Here is a 15942-nt window from a genome sequence, read left to right as displayed (position 1 = left end):
CCTCAAAAATTCTCTCTCCCGAGACTCCGCAATAACGCTTGCATTTAACGATCACCATGTTGAAGCCATTTCCATTCATTTTCACCCAATCAGAGTCCTCAAGCCCCTAACTCCGCACAGTCGTGAACCGCCTGCCCTTCCTGCTCAGTGCCAGGTGAGCACCAACAGAACCGAATTCCTCCCTTGCCTCTACTGGTTAGCAGTTGAGACTGCGGGGTCCGGGTCTCTTGGTCTAGCAGAGGCTTTAGGTGAAGAGATGACTTCCCCCTGGATACTGAGATGCTGAGCTCCACACAGAGGTCCACAAGCTACAGCTTTCAATCTACAAAGGTCTTCGGGTTCAGAACGCTGGTTAAACAAAGGTCAAGGAGAGAAGAGTGTTAGTTTCTGAGGAGGCAACATCCTAAAGCTTGCAGCTCCCTAACTAGGGGGAAACAGACTTGAGGCAAGGAGTGCAGGGTACTGGTGGGATGTCCCCAGCAGTCATATATGATGTGTTGCCATAATCTTCCTGTAGCCTGGGGACATTCCATATATCTAAATTTTACCTAAAATGTGTCAGATTTAGAGACTGTTGGGGTAATTTTACTTTGAAAGAAATTAGACCACCTAATGCAGGGGCTGGCAAGCTTTTTCTGTAAAGAGCCCGAGAGTAACTATTTTAGGCTTTGCAGACCATATGGTCTCTGACATAATGGCCAATCTCTGCTTGTAACATGTAAACAGCCACAGACAACATGGGAGGGAATGGGGATGATTGTGTTCTAATGAAACCTGACTTATAAAATCAAGCGGCGGGTCAGATTCAGCCCATGGGCCGTAGTTTGCCAGCCTGAATCTAGACAGCTGACTCCAGTCAACAGTGACTCCTGGCTACAGACTTCAAGTGTCAGAGCACTTGAAGTTATAATGTTTTATTCTGATGGCTCCTCAAAATCCTTCTTCTACCTTCCAGAATCACCCTGACCTTTTTTTAGTGGAATTAACTAGGAGTCCCTACAACTGCCTTAGTAAAGTCAAATATCAAAAATTCAAAATACGAATGTATATCATTTACAGCAGGGAAAGAAGCAGACAAGACAAAAATCTGCGTAGAGGCCACATGGAAGGGGCAGTGTCCTAGCACAACCCAGAGTTCATGAAGGAAAGGTGACCCCTTCTCACTATCTGATCATCTGTTTCAACAAGAGAGAGAACTTCAACAAACAGCAATTCCAACAGAGCAGTGCCTTGTGGGGAATTTTTTTTTTTTTTTTAACCACTAGAAACATCAGAATTGTAAAGAAAATGAGGTTATCTATGTTTTCATTCACAGAGTCACCACTATGCAAATAAATACTGGTAGGTTTTGTTCCAGCCTACTCTGCCTCAAGAACAGACATTCACAGCTCCGACGTAGAAAACAGGCTTCCCTGAGCGGCTAAGGAAAGCTCTGATGGGAGATGACTCTTGAATGCCCAGAAATCTTGGAAATGAAGATGCCCGATTCGCTCTGCATTCAGCTATTTGATTTGGCATGGGCAGAAATAAAGTGGTGATAGCAATTTGTAAATTGGCCTATTTCACAGTGCAGCAGAAGGAAGGACTTTATCTAGAAGCCGCAGCCTACTTGGGCAAGGACACTTTCTAAGACAGCCACGTGGGACATAAAGGCTAACTCAGCAACGACGAGAGCCCTGTGCCTGTCTTCAGCCTCTTTTCTTTAACCTGATACCACCACTGCTGCAGAGTGAAGTAATTTGCAAGGATTTGATTGCCTGGAATGCCCAGTACAATATTATTTTAAAAATTAAGAATAAAAACCTTCAGCACTCACCTAGATTTATGCTTCTCAAGAGTGGAGAAGGGAATGGGCAGTGTTAAAGGCAATTTCTGAGGGAAGGTTGGAGCTGGGGAAATAGCAGCCGTGACTGAATATATTGAAAGCACTGGTGTACCTACGACCCTCCCTAACATCCCTTCCTTTCTCCCTGAGCTTCACAATTGGCCACCGTATCTGTCGGGACCACAGATGCCCACTTGCAGTGTCACAAAATGGATTATGGACATCAAGAAAGAAGAGTCTTCAAAGGGACATGGGAGCCGTGAAGAGGCACAGAGTCCTGGGCTTTCCTCAAAGAGGTTCAAGGTCCATTCTGATCAACACCACACTTATCCCCCTGTTTTAGAATATCCTCCTCCTCTTCAATCATGATTAAACATCCAACTCAACATAGCTCTTTGTATGAACCTACTCGATTCGTCCAGGATTACAATGTCATAAGCCTGATGTTGCAAACCCCTGACAGAGCATTAGCCATATCCGAAGGTCTGTTATCAAACATCAGACGAAGTATAAACACTCATGCCAAAAGTCAGCAGTAATCACATAGCTAACTAAAGAAAAAGCAGTCTAGGCAGAAGAGTGAAGGAATGAAATCTCTTAGTCAATTTTCTGGTTAACTAAGTGTTAAATAAAAGGGTTTATTTACTTAAGTCCTTATTTTTTCTTAATTATGCTACATGTATTGATTGGTCATCAACCTCACATAACAGTAGTCAGTGTAATGAACACAACATATTTTTTCTTAGATGACTGCGAATCTAGCCATTATTTTTAATATAGTGCCATCAGTTTTGATTACCAATGATAACTATATAGAACTCATCCCAAAACAAGTTCAGAAAATTGCGCTGAACATATTCTGAGCCCAGGGTGAGGTCTGCGAATTGATTTTAAATAAACCTCTTTCAAATAAACAAGCGGTTCTCAACCTGTGGGTCACGACCCCTTTGGCGGTCGAACGACCCTTTCACAGGGGTCGCCTAAGACCATCCTGCATATCAGATATTTACATTACGATTCATAACAGTAGCAAAATTACAGTTATGAAGTAGCAACGAAAATAATTTTATGGTTGGGTCACAGCATGAGGAACTGTATTTAAAGGGCCAGAAGGTTGAGAACCACTGAAATAAACAAACTCCAGTTGCTTCTTTGCCTTCACAAACAAGTGCAGTCACAAGTTCTGCTCAGAGACTGTAGCTCATTAGAGTGTAGACCCTGCACAATAACTAAGCCTCTAACTTGTGTTTTCACCTCCTGAGCATGAGCTGATGATGCTAGAGAATGATTCTGGGACTTCAAGAAGGGGTTACTGAAAATGAAGAAAGAGAAAGGAGAGAGGACAGGGCATGAACAAAGGGGTGAGAAAGAGAAGATCGACAAAGGAGGGGCCCTGGGGGAGGGAGTAGTCAAAGGACAGAGAGAACCTTCCAGAAGACAGCTGAATGCAATCTCATCTTTTGTCTCCATAAGTTAAGATGCATATCCTTACTCAAAGCAGTTGGTTCTTACAGATCCAGATATTGATGTAAATGGACAAAGACAAAGTAAGAGTAAAATCCTATGGAGAGTTACTATACAGGCATCTGCTTTGCTGCTACTTCCTTAACCGCCCATGAACACCCCTTGAGCCACCTACCTCATGATGGTCATTGTGGTTCAACACCAGCAATTAGGAGGATTAATTTACAGGTTAAGGCATGCACTAATTGTCCAACTTTATAAAGAAATGAAATCCTTTACCCAAAGGAAAATTATATTCTCAATGACCAACTGAAACCTGCAGTATCCTTAGTAACAAAATCATGATACGTCGTTGTTCCCTATTATTCCACTAACCAATCAATTTCGGTTTCAACAACCCAAGTAATTGGAATGTGTCCGTACACCACACAGACCAGGTCAGAAACTCTTACGAGGGGGACTGGTGTCTCTAACCCTTGAACACCAAAATAGCCACGATATTTCACTGAGTGTGCATCTTTCACAGAAGACAAGGTCAGCCCCTACACAGTCTTTCATAGTAACACTGGGATTTTAAGAGAGAGCAGGATTTTAACTAAGCAATAGCTGAAAAGGCTGTAAGTACGTTTTTAAATTAGAGAATCACTATGTAAGATTTCATTATGGCAGTCATAATAATAAAATAATAAAAATAACTGAAAGCTAGTGGCCTACCTATTCCTGAGTTGGCTCCAGTAACTACAACCACTCTGCCCGTGAAGTCGCGGCCCTGGAGTATTTCCATGGCTGTGGTGCTCCCATCGTATCTCTGTCTGTTGGTTGGCTTTGTAGGATTATCATCCACAGTAAATGCCAATCTTGGGTCCAAATAGGTAGTTCTTTTATTTATATGGCTGCAAAGAAAAGGAGAAAGCAGTGACCCCACAGCAGTGAGCACAGGCGTTTAATGTTATAGTTTAGGCTAGACAAACCCCTTTCTTCATGTACTAAAACGGCTTATTCTTTTTTTCTTTTTTTAAAAATATATTTTATTGATCTTAGAGGGGAAGGGAGAGGGAGAGAGAGATAGAAACATCAATGATGAGAGAGAATCATTGATCGGCTGCCTCCTGCACGCCCCCTACTGGGGATCGAGCCCACAGCCCAGGCATGTGCCCTTGGCTGGAATCCCTTCTGTCTGCAGGCCAACGCTCTACCCATTGAGCCAAACCAGCTAGGGCAAAACGGCTTATTATTAAGCCCAGGAAGAACTGAAGTCCATGTAGTCTATCTTCTGGCCTCAAGAAGAACTACACTCCTGCCGGGAAAGAGAGTCATCTACTCCTTTCCTTCAGAATTGCCTGTAAAATACACTGTAACATACACTATGCCTTGTGCCCTTAAATCTCAAAAAAGAAGAAGGCTTTAGGTTTGTTTTCAATTCATGTAAATGTGGCTATAAGATCTGTCAGTCACTCTTTTTAGTAGATTTCAATTAACTCTTTTGGCCCTGTGCAAGGGCCTAAGAAGATTGGTAGAGAAACAGAAAACTCAAAATGGTAAGTCTCAACAGTAAATATGAAACCGACCAACTACTAAATTTCTAAAGATTTTCCTGTTAAGACTGTACTCATACCTCCTACAAGCACTCTAATTTTGATTTGGAATTGATCACAATATTATAAAAACAATATTAAAATATATTTGGGACACATGGATTAACAGGTTACTCCTTATGTAAAGTATTTATTGCATTTTAAATTCTTGGGATTTGAGATAAAGACCTCAAATATCTTGAAAACTAGTAAGAACTTCCAAAAAGAGATGAGATTTCAAGATTTGTAAAAGTATATATAGTTTTACAACTATACTTATCATCCTATAAATACTGAGACCCAAAAATAATCCAACTTTCATTGTAATTATAGCCATAGCTGCCAGATAAACGTTTGCACTCCAATGTTACACGCAGACGACAGAGCAGTGCTATGCTGGACCCAGTTCACATGGACTTGCAAGAGCCCAATGTGCATAAATATTTCTCCCCAACTCCTCGGTGACTTCAACTGGGGAGCTTGAAACAGGTTGTGGTGAAAGTACTTACACCGTAGTAACAAATCTGGACTTTCCCGCCAGAGAGCTGTGTTAACATGAGCCAGCACACCCCTCCAGCAGGCCCAGGGAGGTCAGATGACCAGCCAGGGCAGCCCAGGGCCGGCTTGCCTCCCTTGGGGCACTGTGGGGATTGAATGAGCTACTACTACAGGTATAAGGTGACTAGAATCACGCCTGGCTCACACAATGTGCTAGACATGTGGTTACTACTGTTGTTTGTTATGGGAACTTACTCTAAAGAGAGTTTTACAGATCAGAATGTTCAAAACATTATTTATAGGTACAGCTGCCCAATAGTAGGAATTTAACAACACCACTGCCCACTCTCTCTACATAATAATACTCTATAGCCATTAAACAATTACTTGAAAAATATATAAGGATATGTGAAAATGCTCACAAATACATTATGCGGAAAAACAGGCTACTAAGCAGTTCACAAAGTACATTTCCATCTTTTTTTTTTTTAAGAAAGTGTGTGTATATAAAACAGAGTGGATGAATAAATGCAAAAATTATAAAAGTAGTTATTCCTATTAAGATTACGTTATATACTGTGCCATATTTTTCTATAGTCAATGTATATTATTTTTATGATAAAAAATATTTAAAAGTAAAATGGCTGAGAACAGTAACTATGTAGACACTTACTCGACAAAATACACTTGTCCATTCTCATCCGTTTCCTGTTCCCATCCATACGGCAAATCTGAAACACAGGAAAGACTGAGTGCACAGGAGGTAGGGGTGGGTGAACTGAGCAGGGTCCTCCTGGTCAGGAGAGAGGCCCTGCCCCCTGAGCCTATGCCCCCAGACCACACCCAGGTCAGGTCACGTGTTCCCCTTGTGGCAGCTGCTGAAGGCCCGTTAGCCCAAACGACTCCACATTTCTCCTTCTGGCTCAGAAATAAAACTCTGTTTCATTCTTGGTCGTTCTTAAACTCTCCACTCAGCTTCAGCTCCTGCTTTTGATGAAAACTTTACTGGTTGCTCCAGTCAATGTGAATTCTCCCTTGAATGAATTCACAGAATGTATCTTTACAACACCATTTGCATGCTGACTCACGATGCCTCTTATTCAATATAAAGCAGTTCCATTTTTTTTTTCCATCGATACATACTGTTTATTCAAGTATAGACCTTCTTATACTTCTATTCCGTGGGTGACACACTTCTTCAAAAGCACCCATAAGTCATGGCAATCTCGATGGAATCCCATCAAACTCTGATATATTTAATCCCACAACAGGCACCAAGAACAAGCTTACAATCAGTGCAGCTATAAGAAAACCTAATAAACTGTGAGTCAAAGGCCTCTACTGTTTGTGTACTTTTTAATTTAAGACCGGTAAGAAATCATCCTCACCACTCCACCCAAAGACCTCATCACCTCCTGCCAAATCCCACAAGCCCCTGTGAGTGAGAGTCCAGCTCCTGCTGGCTCGCTATTAGAGGGCCTCCCAAGAATGACACAGTGACCTGTCACCTCCCTGCCTGGGATGTTCTCTTATCTAAATTAAAGCTTTACATACAAAGGGTGTTGCTTTATGACCTCAAAATACAAACCTCCTGCTATTCGTTTTCTTTTTCCAGTTTTCGGATGTTCCCATTGAGTCTTCTCCTCAGTGTGACTATTAAAAAAAATTCACAAAACAACAATGAGTAAAAGTCATACTTCTAAAAATTAATCCAGTGCATTAAATTTTTTCTCTCCCAAATAATACTATCTCCTGAGAGCAGTGAATTTACATTCAGGGAGAAATAGAACATAAATGTTACTGTTTGCAGCAAGTCCGATTCCCTAGATTGGAAGCAGCAGCAATCTGTGGAAATGTCCGGAAAGCCGGAAAGCCTGCCTTTACACACTGGCTGGGGGGCGCGGGCGGGAGGGAGGAGGATCGCAACTTCAGCTTTAGGAAGCCAGCTCAACCATCCAAATATCCAGAGAGGAGCTTTGCTTTATATTTGTTTTAGTTTTATTCCAGGATAGATTGATAAACTTCAGTCAAATTCATAATGCTGATATTTAGATACTTAGATATAACTGTAATCTTCTTAATGTTTATTCTTCCCACAGATATAATTTCAAAGCGTTTTTTAACTACTGATTCCTAATTTCTCCCAAGAGGTAATTAAGAGTGCATAGGTCACCGAGCTGTGCGCCTTTGGCCAAAGTTACTCAACCTCAGGGCCTCAACGTCCTCATCCGCAAAATGGAAATAATACCAGCACTGACCTCAGGGGAATGTTGTGAGGATACTGCATACAAAGGGTTAAACACAGTACCTGGCATACAAGAAGCCCTCAAAAGTGTTAGCTATTATTTTGAACAAATCAAATATACAAACTAGTCTGATCTCTGTGTCGAATTTAGCATTTCATCTCAGAAATGCATACAAAGTTACAATTAAAATCATAAGCCAATAACAGACTAGACACCTGTCGGCAGGTGATAAAGTGTGAAAAAAACATAAAACTACTTCATCAGGGAAACAGCTGGGTGTTTCAAGAGTGAATCAAAGGGGAGGATGATTTCCTAAGTTCACATCCCCCTGCCAAAGGAGAAAATATTTAATCAGTGACCTCTAGATGATAAAATTTGAATATTCCTTCTCTATCACTTATTTGAAAGAGAATTAAGTATGGAGAGCATAAACTTGCTGTAAAATTTTACACGTCAAAAGCAAGATCTTTTCAGGAACTGCTGCCTCTGGTCTGTTTGTATAAAATCTGTGTGGCCAATGCAGGGACAGCATGGTCACTGGACTCAGAGGCGGACCTGAGCTCCTGTGCCACCTGCATCTAGTCAGCCAGTCTCCCTGGCCACACACTCATGTCTAGGAGACACCAGAGCTGCAACAGAGATTGGTAGTTTTATTTTTAATGGCCAATAATTAAAATTAAGTTAAAATTAATGGCCAATCATTTCACTTTCAAGTATGCTCTGATCAATCTACTGTACAAGCAAAGGATATCAGTATCAAGGACCAACTCCTACTTGTCTGTACATGACCACCATCAAATCCTACTTGCAAAAGCGGAAGCCCGGACTCCCTGAGAAGGATAACCGGCCCCTCGCTGACAGGACCCTTGCTTCTTGCAAACTAAGGGAACAGCAATCAGATAAACCAAACACTGGCAACAATATGTATAAAATTTCCTGCTCTTGGCTTTGCCTGGCTCCTGCTTCTTCAGGGAAATTTACCGATGGGATCACATTTTCCTTTGTCTGACATTAAAAGTGCTTGTCATCCCAAAGGCACGTATCAAATGAGCCTGGAACCCAGCTCCAAAACACCTGCCCCCGGGAGTGGACTGCTGACACTCTGTAGCATCCAGATGAACCCTCAGACACCTAGCCCTGCGCCTGGCCGATAGCAGGTGCTCAAATGTAAGCATGTGGAATGAATAAATGCTTTCCCAAGAAGGTGAAACATTCACTCAGAACACTGTTTTCTTTTATCCTGAGAAATATTTTTTTTTTAAATAAAATAAACAAACACTGTCATGCCATGTTCTCCACTCTGACAGAAAATGCCTAAGCCAGGTCTTCTTACGCTCACACCCCGGCCACATGGGCGGGATGGTTCTTTGCTGTGGGGGCCGTCCTGTGCATTGTGGGGTGATCAGCAGCTTCCCTGGTCTCCACCCACTAGCTGCCAATAGACCCCTCCCAGTAACTGTGAAAACATAAACTGTCCCCAGACATTGCCAACCGTCCCTGCAGGACACAGTGGCCCGTGGGAGGACCGGGGCCTGGCTGAAGTGAAGACAGTGTAATTGGTTGTGAGGATTCCAGAGCCTGATGCCCATGTGTTCTGGCTGTCCCATGCACCAGCCACGTGCCCTGGGAGGTTATTTGGCCTTCCTGTGCCTCAGTTTCCGCATCAGTAAAATGAGGTTAATAGCAGCACCCACTTCTTGGGGTTAAAGAGAACTGAATGGGTTAACGTGTGAAGACCTAAGAGCCGCACCTTTCACATAGAAGTGTTATTTTAACTTAATACTTACATATAAAAATTAAAGTGTTCTTTTTAACTGTAACTTAAAGTGACCTTTTAATGCACAAAACACTATGACACATGTTCCCGGTGTTATCTTATTCTCCCTTAAACAGAAGCCCTCTTTTATTTTTCTTTCATTCAGCTTTTTGTCATTTAAAAAGATAATTAACAGTGATCTTTATTTAAGCCAAAGGGATCAAAATTAAATTCATGCTATATTGCATAGATTTCACTTTCAAGTATGCTCTTCTAAGGTTTTTGTTGTTGTTTTAAAGCAGTTCCTTTAAGTTCACTGGGAGACCCAGGGCTGCCTGTGAGGAGAGCCAGCCCTGGGGGAGGGACCCATCTCCCCATGGGGCTAGGCTGGCAGCCAAGAGGGCATCAGAAGAATAGGGGGATTGGGTAGGCCACCCAGGGAGGTCTAGGTGGCTGCCCCTACACTGAGGCCTCACCCTTCTGTCCCCATCTCCTGGTTCAGCCAGAGGTAGGGGAGAAGGCCTGTCAGCTCTCTCTCGTGGTGCAAACAGCCCCTCCCTGGGAGCCCTGACTGGTGGCCCTGGAGCCGTATGACAGACTTGCCTGGAGGTAAATGAGTGCACCATGGGCATGTGGGGAAGGACAGGAGCCAACAAAAGCACACAACAGACGAGGGCAAGGCTGAAAGGGGACTCCACAAGACACCACTTTCGATGAGCTACGGCCTGTCCTTGGGCATGGCCCTGTTGCAATGGGAGGAAGACAGTTGGGAAACAGGAACTACCTGAAGGGCAGTCTTCTATTAGCCCGTTAGTGAAGGTCCCCAAACCCCAAGAGAAAGACAAGTGACCCAGAGTTCAGAGGGGAAAGAAGAGTCAGGATGTTTGCAGGTCAGGAGAGATCAAGGGGACTGCTGGGAATCCAGGGTTAGGATTGGTCCGAGACATCCTTCAGCTCTGAGAGCCAAGGAACAGAGGACTGGAACGAGGTGCCCCCAGCTGGGAGCCAGCCATGCCTTGTCACCAGTCAGTGTAAACATCGGGGCCAGGCAGGCCAGTGGGAGACCTAAAACGATGGTGGAGGCTAGGGGGTGGCTTTCAGAGAACACATAGGTGTTCCCTGAGGCCCCCGGGCCTGGGCTCCTGGAAGCTCTCAGAGGAGCTGGCTGGCATGTACAGATCTTATTTCATGAAAGAAGAGCCCCACGTCCAGACACTGGATGCCATGTGGGAAGGAAGCAAGTGGGAAAGGCCACCCAACATAGGCACAGGGGCAAGGGGACAAGGCAGGGTGAGCACACGCTGGGGAACCTGCAGACCTAACACCAGGCTCCAGGCAAACCAGAAGGGAAGCCCGGAACCTGAGGTGAGTGGCCAGGACAAGGTCAGGCCCCACCGAAGAGCAGGAGGGTCCCGAAAGCAGGAAGCGGTTGTGTACATCTTTTCAGTCCCAGGGCCTACCCACCACCTCCCCACGGAGGCCCACGGTAAACCTTCAGTACCCGAGTTAACTTATTCCTTCCCCGTGGAGCTATTTCACAGTGCTGAGCACTGAGGATACGGGGTAAACCAGAAAAAGCCCCTGCCCTCGGGAAGTTTACAGCCTAGGGAGGGAGACAGAGCCATCAGGGAAAAGCAGGAATGAAACAGCTATGGACAATGCTAAGTGCCAGGAGGCAGAGATCAAGGCGCTGGGAGGCTTGCACCCGGGTGGGGCAAAAGCAGAAGGGGCCTTGGGCAGTGCGTTAAGCTGAGCTCTGAGGGATGAAAGGGCCCTTCAGGAAAAGGCACAGGGAACAGCAAGTGCCTGTTCAGGAGCTGCCTGGAGCCCTGCAGCAGCCTAGTAACTCCCTGCTGCTAAACTGTCCCTTCAGTTCTCCAGAGCAGAAATCATCTTTCTGAAGACACAACCCCAGCGTCACTCTCTGGCTCCAAACCCTCAGTGGGCCCCTGGGTCCTGACCCAGCTCCTCCATGGGGCAAAAAGGGCCTCCATAAGCCAGGCCTTTCCTCCTCTGCCTGGATCTGCTCGTTCCTACATCACCACACAGCAGACCATGCAGGGGCTCTATTTTGTTTCCTCAACCTGGACTGCCCTCCTGCCCGCTCCACCTGCCCACTTCTACCTGTGCTCTAAAGCACAGCTCAGGTGCCAACTCTACCGGGTCATCTCGCCTAGGGTGCCCTTCTACCCATACATGCCTGCTGTTCGACAGACTGCTGCCCACTACACACAATGCACCAGGACTACCTCACTGTCACTCTACCCTGTAAGACTGGGCCCTCATTAAGGGTGACAACTGTGTTTCATTTATCTCAGGATAACCAGGGCCCAGCAAAACGACTGGCACGTTAAGATCCCAAAGAATCTTGAATGAACTCAGCAAGGTCTTATTTTGCTGTTGGTTCGTAATACTGGGTAGATTAGACTCACTGGGGAAGATTATACAACATACCAACGGCGAGGAGAGGAACACCAATCAAATGAGAATCTCTGGAGGTGAAACCAAGTAAAGGATATAATTAAGTTTACCAGATGTTGAAAAACACTGATTTAAAAGCCAAGTCATAATCTGACTCACCTGGAAAGCTTTAAAAAAAAAAAAAGATTCCCCACGTTAGGTGTCTGCTACCTGAGGTACCTGTGAAGAGGGTCTCTGTGAAGACCTGAAATCTGTACTGATGACAGTCCCCAGGTGGTTGTAATTGCAGGCCTCAGGAGGTGCTGAAACACTAACATTTACGGAGCACAGGGTACTTACTGAACCTGAGCTAAGTGCTTTTTGTACATTGCCTGAACTAAAACTCTCATATAAACCCATTTTACAGATGAGAACACTGTGACTGAGAGTTCTGTCAATGGCCCAAGGTCGTACATACAGTAAGTGTAGGGAGAAAGACTCTGCTAGTGTTTCTAAAACTTTCCCGTGAAACTATAATGAAGCTATATTAGCTATAGTATATGTGCATAAACATATGTATACACATATGTATACACATATACACAGATACAGTAGGACAGTTGTTAAAAACATACTCCTAGGTCCCCACCCCAGACCCGAGGAGAGAGATGGACCCCTGCATTTTTTTATTGTTGTTTCTGATTTGGGCGGGGGGGGGGGGGGGGGGGGGGGGATTGATAAGGCCGGTTTGCCCTCGCTGCACTGTGCAGCGCTGCTCCCTGAGCAGCAGAGGGCGCGCCTAGCCGCCCCCAGGTGACCACGGCTCGACCCAGGCCCCAGAGAGAGGGGGGTCCCTTCTCAGGAGCCTGGACGCTCCTCAATGTCACTGCCACTTGGCCCGACCTCACCAAGCTGGAACGCAGGCCATTCCCCGCCCCGCGCAGGCGGGGTTCGATGGCAGCCGTGTCCGGGGCCCGTGAGGCCGTCAGGTCCCAGGTGCGTCCCACTGCAGGTGCGTCCCAGGCCTGGCGGCCTCCCGGCGGCTCCCCTGCAGCCCTCTTACTTGGCATAGTACACCCAGCCGTCCTTGGTGGTTCTCTGCTCCCAGCCCAGGGGCAACTCGTCCTCGCTGTCCGTGTCGTCCAGGCCCGCATAGCGCAGGGCTGCCATGGCGGCAGAGGCGGCGCTGGGTCCCCCGTGCAATCAGCCGCCCGCTACCAGGACTCGCGCCCAGAAACTCACTCCCGCTTCAACCGAGCACCGCGCGCGTCCAGACCCAAACGCTCGCGCCTGCGTACTACGCCGCCCAGGGCCGCTCAAGCGATTCGGTAGCTGTAATCCAGTTTCCGGAATTTACTCTGCTGCCAGGGTAAAAGGGGCGGAGCCTGAGAAGAACGTTAGTAAAAGTGCCGAGGAGATGGCACTGCCGCTCAGCTGGAAGTAAAATCTGGTGACGCTCTAGGACTATGGAAATGGAGCAGAGCCTCGTTATCACGCCGGCTGCAGGGAAGGGGAGAGGACATCCAGTCAGGGCCCAGGACTTCGCACGTTGCTAGGCGACCCGTAAGCACGTCCGCATTATTCTGACCAATCCTACAGGTGCTCTTGCAAGTGGGCATCCTGGGAAATGTAGTTCAGGACCAGCCAGACTACAGTGGAGCAGAAAGAAAGGGTGGCTCAATGCTGATATTATGGAGTCTCGCCTGTTCTTGTTTGCGGACGTTAGAGAGTGAACGTTCCTGCTCAGAAAGCTTCCAGCGTTTTCCATCACCCAGGCTGATTCACAAACTTATTTGTGCCTGTAAACACAATATTATAAAACTTGGAGACCGTTAAAAACACACATTCACTCATCTGATTAAAAAGTCTTGCAGAGAACTCTTACAGCCAGAGCACGGTTCTGTTGATAATAAAGGGCTAACGTTTAAGAATTATTTATTTATCTGCATAAGCCTAACTAAACTAATAGAGCACCACATTTTATGTTTCTATCACTAGCAGTTAGTAAAATGCCTAGACCAGGAGTGGGGAACCTCAGGCCTGGGGGCAGTATGAGGCTGGGGAAATCATTTGGTCTGGCCCTGTCAATTCATTAGGGTGAGTAAATTAAATGTTTGACCAAATATAGCAGGTTAATTTTTAAGTTGATAATTCTGTATGGTTGGGAATTATGTTATAAATATCCAAATGGCCCTTGGCAGAAAAAAGTTTCCCCACTCCTGGCCTAAATCAACAAGTTTATTAAATGAAATGAATAGACAAATGAATGAATGAATGAATGAATGTGATCCCTTAGGTTTGGCCTTCTATAAACCTAATTTGAAACAAAATTTCAAATGTACAAAGTGGATGTTCTGAAGTCCTCTTGGAGGGCACCTGTAAGTATCCTCTAATGTCCTGTGTCAAAAACCACAAGTATATCTTTAACTTGACCTCACCCAAGGCATTTTCCAGAACATTTTCTCCTTGGAACTTGCTACATAGCCCAGCATTACAAGGAAATCTACTGGCCATGATTTCTCTTGCCAGTAGAATCAGCAGAAGAATGCAAGCCTCCTTCAAAAGAACTACCTATTTTAAAGGAGGGGGTGGTGATCAGTGTTACTTTTAGTTTTCTTCAAGTCCTAAAACTGATATTCTTTGTGATTCTTGATTTGCATGCTCTTTAGAGGAGAGGCTCGCTTTACTTCGAAAAAAACAAAAGCTAATGAAAGCATGTTTTCATTTTAACAGACCCTTTATGTCATCTCAGACCTACGGAAACATCTCTTTCCAAATACGCGTGCATTTAAGTAAGCTACCATTAAATTGCTGCCCTTTTGCTCACCCCAATTTAACCCCTTGCCCCTGTCACCCAAGCCAATTTATTCCTTTGGTAGATATGAATAGGAAATTAGGTGACAAAGTCTCCTAATGGTAAGGGGGGGTGGGGAGAGTGAATGGAGTCAAACTGATTAGCTTCAGTGTCTCTAATCAATACCTCTGCCTTTGCTTAGTTTTTCAAGGATTGACTGCTTAGATTTTTATCTTGAGTTACCCTCACCAGAGCCTCTACAAGCACCTGTTGCCTGTGACTTGGCACAAAGCTAGGGTCAGAGTATGGTATCTTCCCCAGACTGGGTAGTGGTCCACTTGGTAGAATTCTCATCTTTTGGGCCAACCCTCTGCTCTTCCCACCACTTTAACCATTCCGTCTCTGCTTCTCCTGCCATGGACACCGGAGTCTCAAACCTCAGCACTAGTGACATGTAGGGTCAGGTAAATCTTTGTTGCACTTTCCTGTGCACTGAAGGACATTTAGCAGCATCCCTGGCCTCTACTCACTAGATACCAGTATGTCTCCCTTCCCACAGCTGTAGCAACCAAAAATGTCTACAAAAATTGACAATTGTTCCCCCTGTTGAGAACCACTTATCTACACTGACAATTAGTCAGGAAATTACTAACTCGTAAATCAAGTGCTGAGATTTATTTAAAACATTGAAAAGCCCATTTTGAGCCAGAGATTCATACGTAGTACTCAGACACTGCTGGTTCTGATTGCTAAGTTCTCTAGCCTTGTCTGAGAGCACCTGCCACTCCAATTCCTAGTTCATCAGATGAGAGACATGAACTGACAGAAGTCTGGCTGGGTGGCCCAGAGACACCAATAATAGTCCCACATGGTTGTAATAACCTCATTTGATTCCTCTCTTCCTACACCTTGCCTGTGGCCTCTATCAGAAGGTTAAAGAAATCAGGCATGTAGGCATTCGGGGACTTGTGAGAGTGGGCATGCCAGATTTTAAGATTTATGCCTTTTGAGTTCGCACAAACTGATACTGTTTAACTCATGCTGATTCGACTGAAAGCAACAGAGACTCATTCAAAAGTTTTCGATCAGGGTGCGCATAAGCTAAATTAAAAGGGCCTGAGGGACCCAAGGACAGACCATTATTGTTGTTTTTATTATTATATTCTTGTGGATTTCATGGTCTCTTGCTCCCCCTCTCCCTGGCTTCCTCTATTTACTCATAGTTTCTGTGCCCCTTGCTCTTTAACTTACACATGACTTTGACATTGGTCTTACAAGGATCTATCAGAGGACAAGCCCTGTTTAACTTGTAAGATTATTATGGGGTTTGAGGAGCCTTAAGTTGGGGAATGAGCTGAGATCTTTAACATGTACCTCTAAAAAGA

The 15942-nt window shown here is 45.1% G+C and overlaps 1 protein-coding gene across 2 annotated transcripts in view; it reads right to left on the bottom strand.

Annotated features, from left to right (window-relative positions):
* Nucleotides 1-13064, bottom strand: part of WWOX (WW domain containing oxidoreductase) — a 931628-nt gene extending 918564 nt beyond the window's left edge. For both annotated transcript variants that reach the window (XM_081107852.1, XM_081107851.1), the window contains exons 1-4: nt 12827-13064; nt 6950-7014; nt 6035-6092; nt 4004-4182 (exon numbers count right to left, since the gene is read on the bottom strand). In XM_081107852.1, coding sequence (XP_080963978.1) covers nt 4004-4182; nt 6035-6092; nt 6950-7014; nt 12827-12933 — 409 coding nt within the window. In that variant the 5' untranslated portion in view covers nt 12934-13064. The remainder of the gene's footprint in view (nt 1-4003; nt 4183-6034; nt 6093-6949; nt 7015-12826) is intronic.
* Nucleotides 13065-15942: the final 2878 nt, after the last annotated feature.

This window comes from Myotis nattereri (assembly GCF_964212035.1).
Source record: "Myotis nattereri genome assembly, chromosome: 15".
NCBI classification, from domain to species: Eukaryota; Metazoa; Chordata; class Mammalia; order Chiroptera; family Vespertilionidae; genus Myotis; species Myotis nattereri.
The sequence above is the reverse complement of the archived record's forward strand: the minus strand, read 5'-3'. Positions and strand labels throughout refer to the sequence as shown.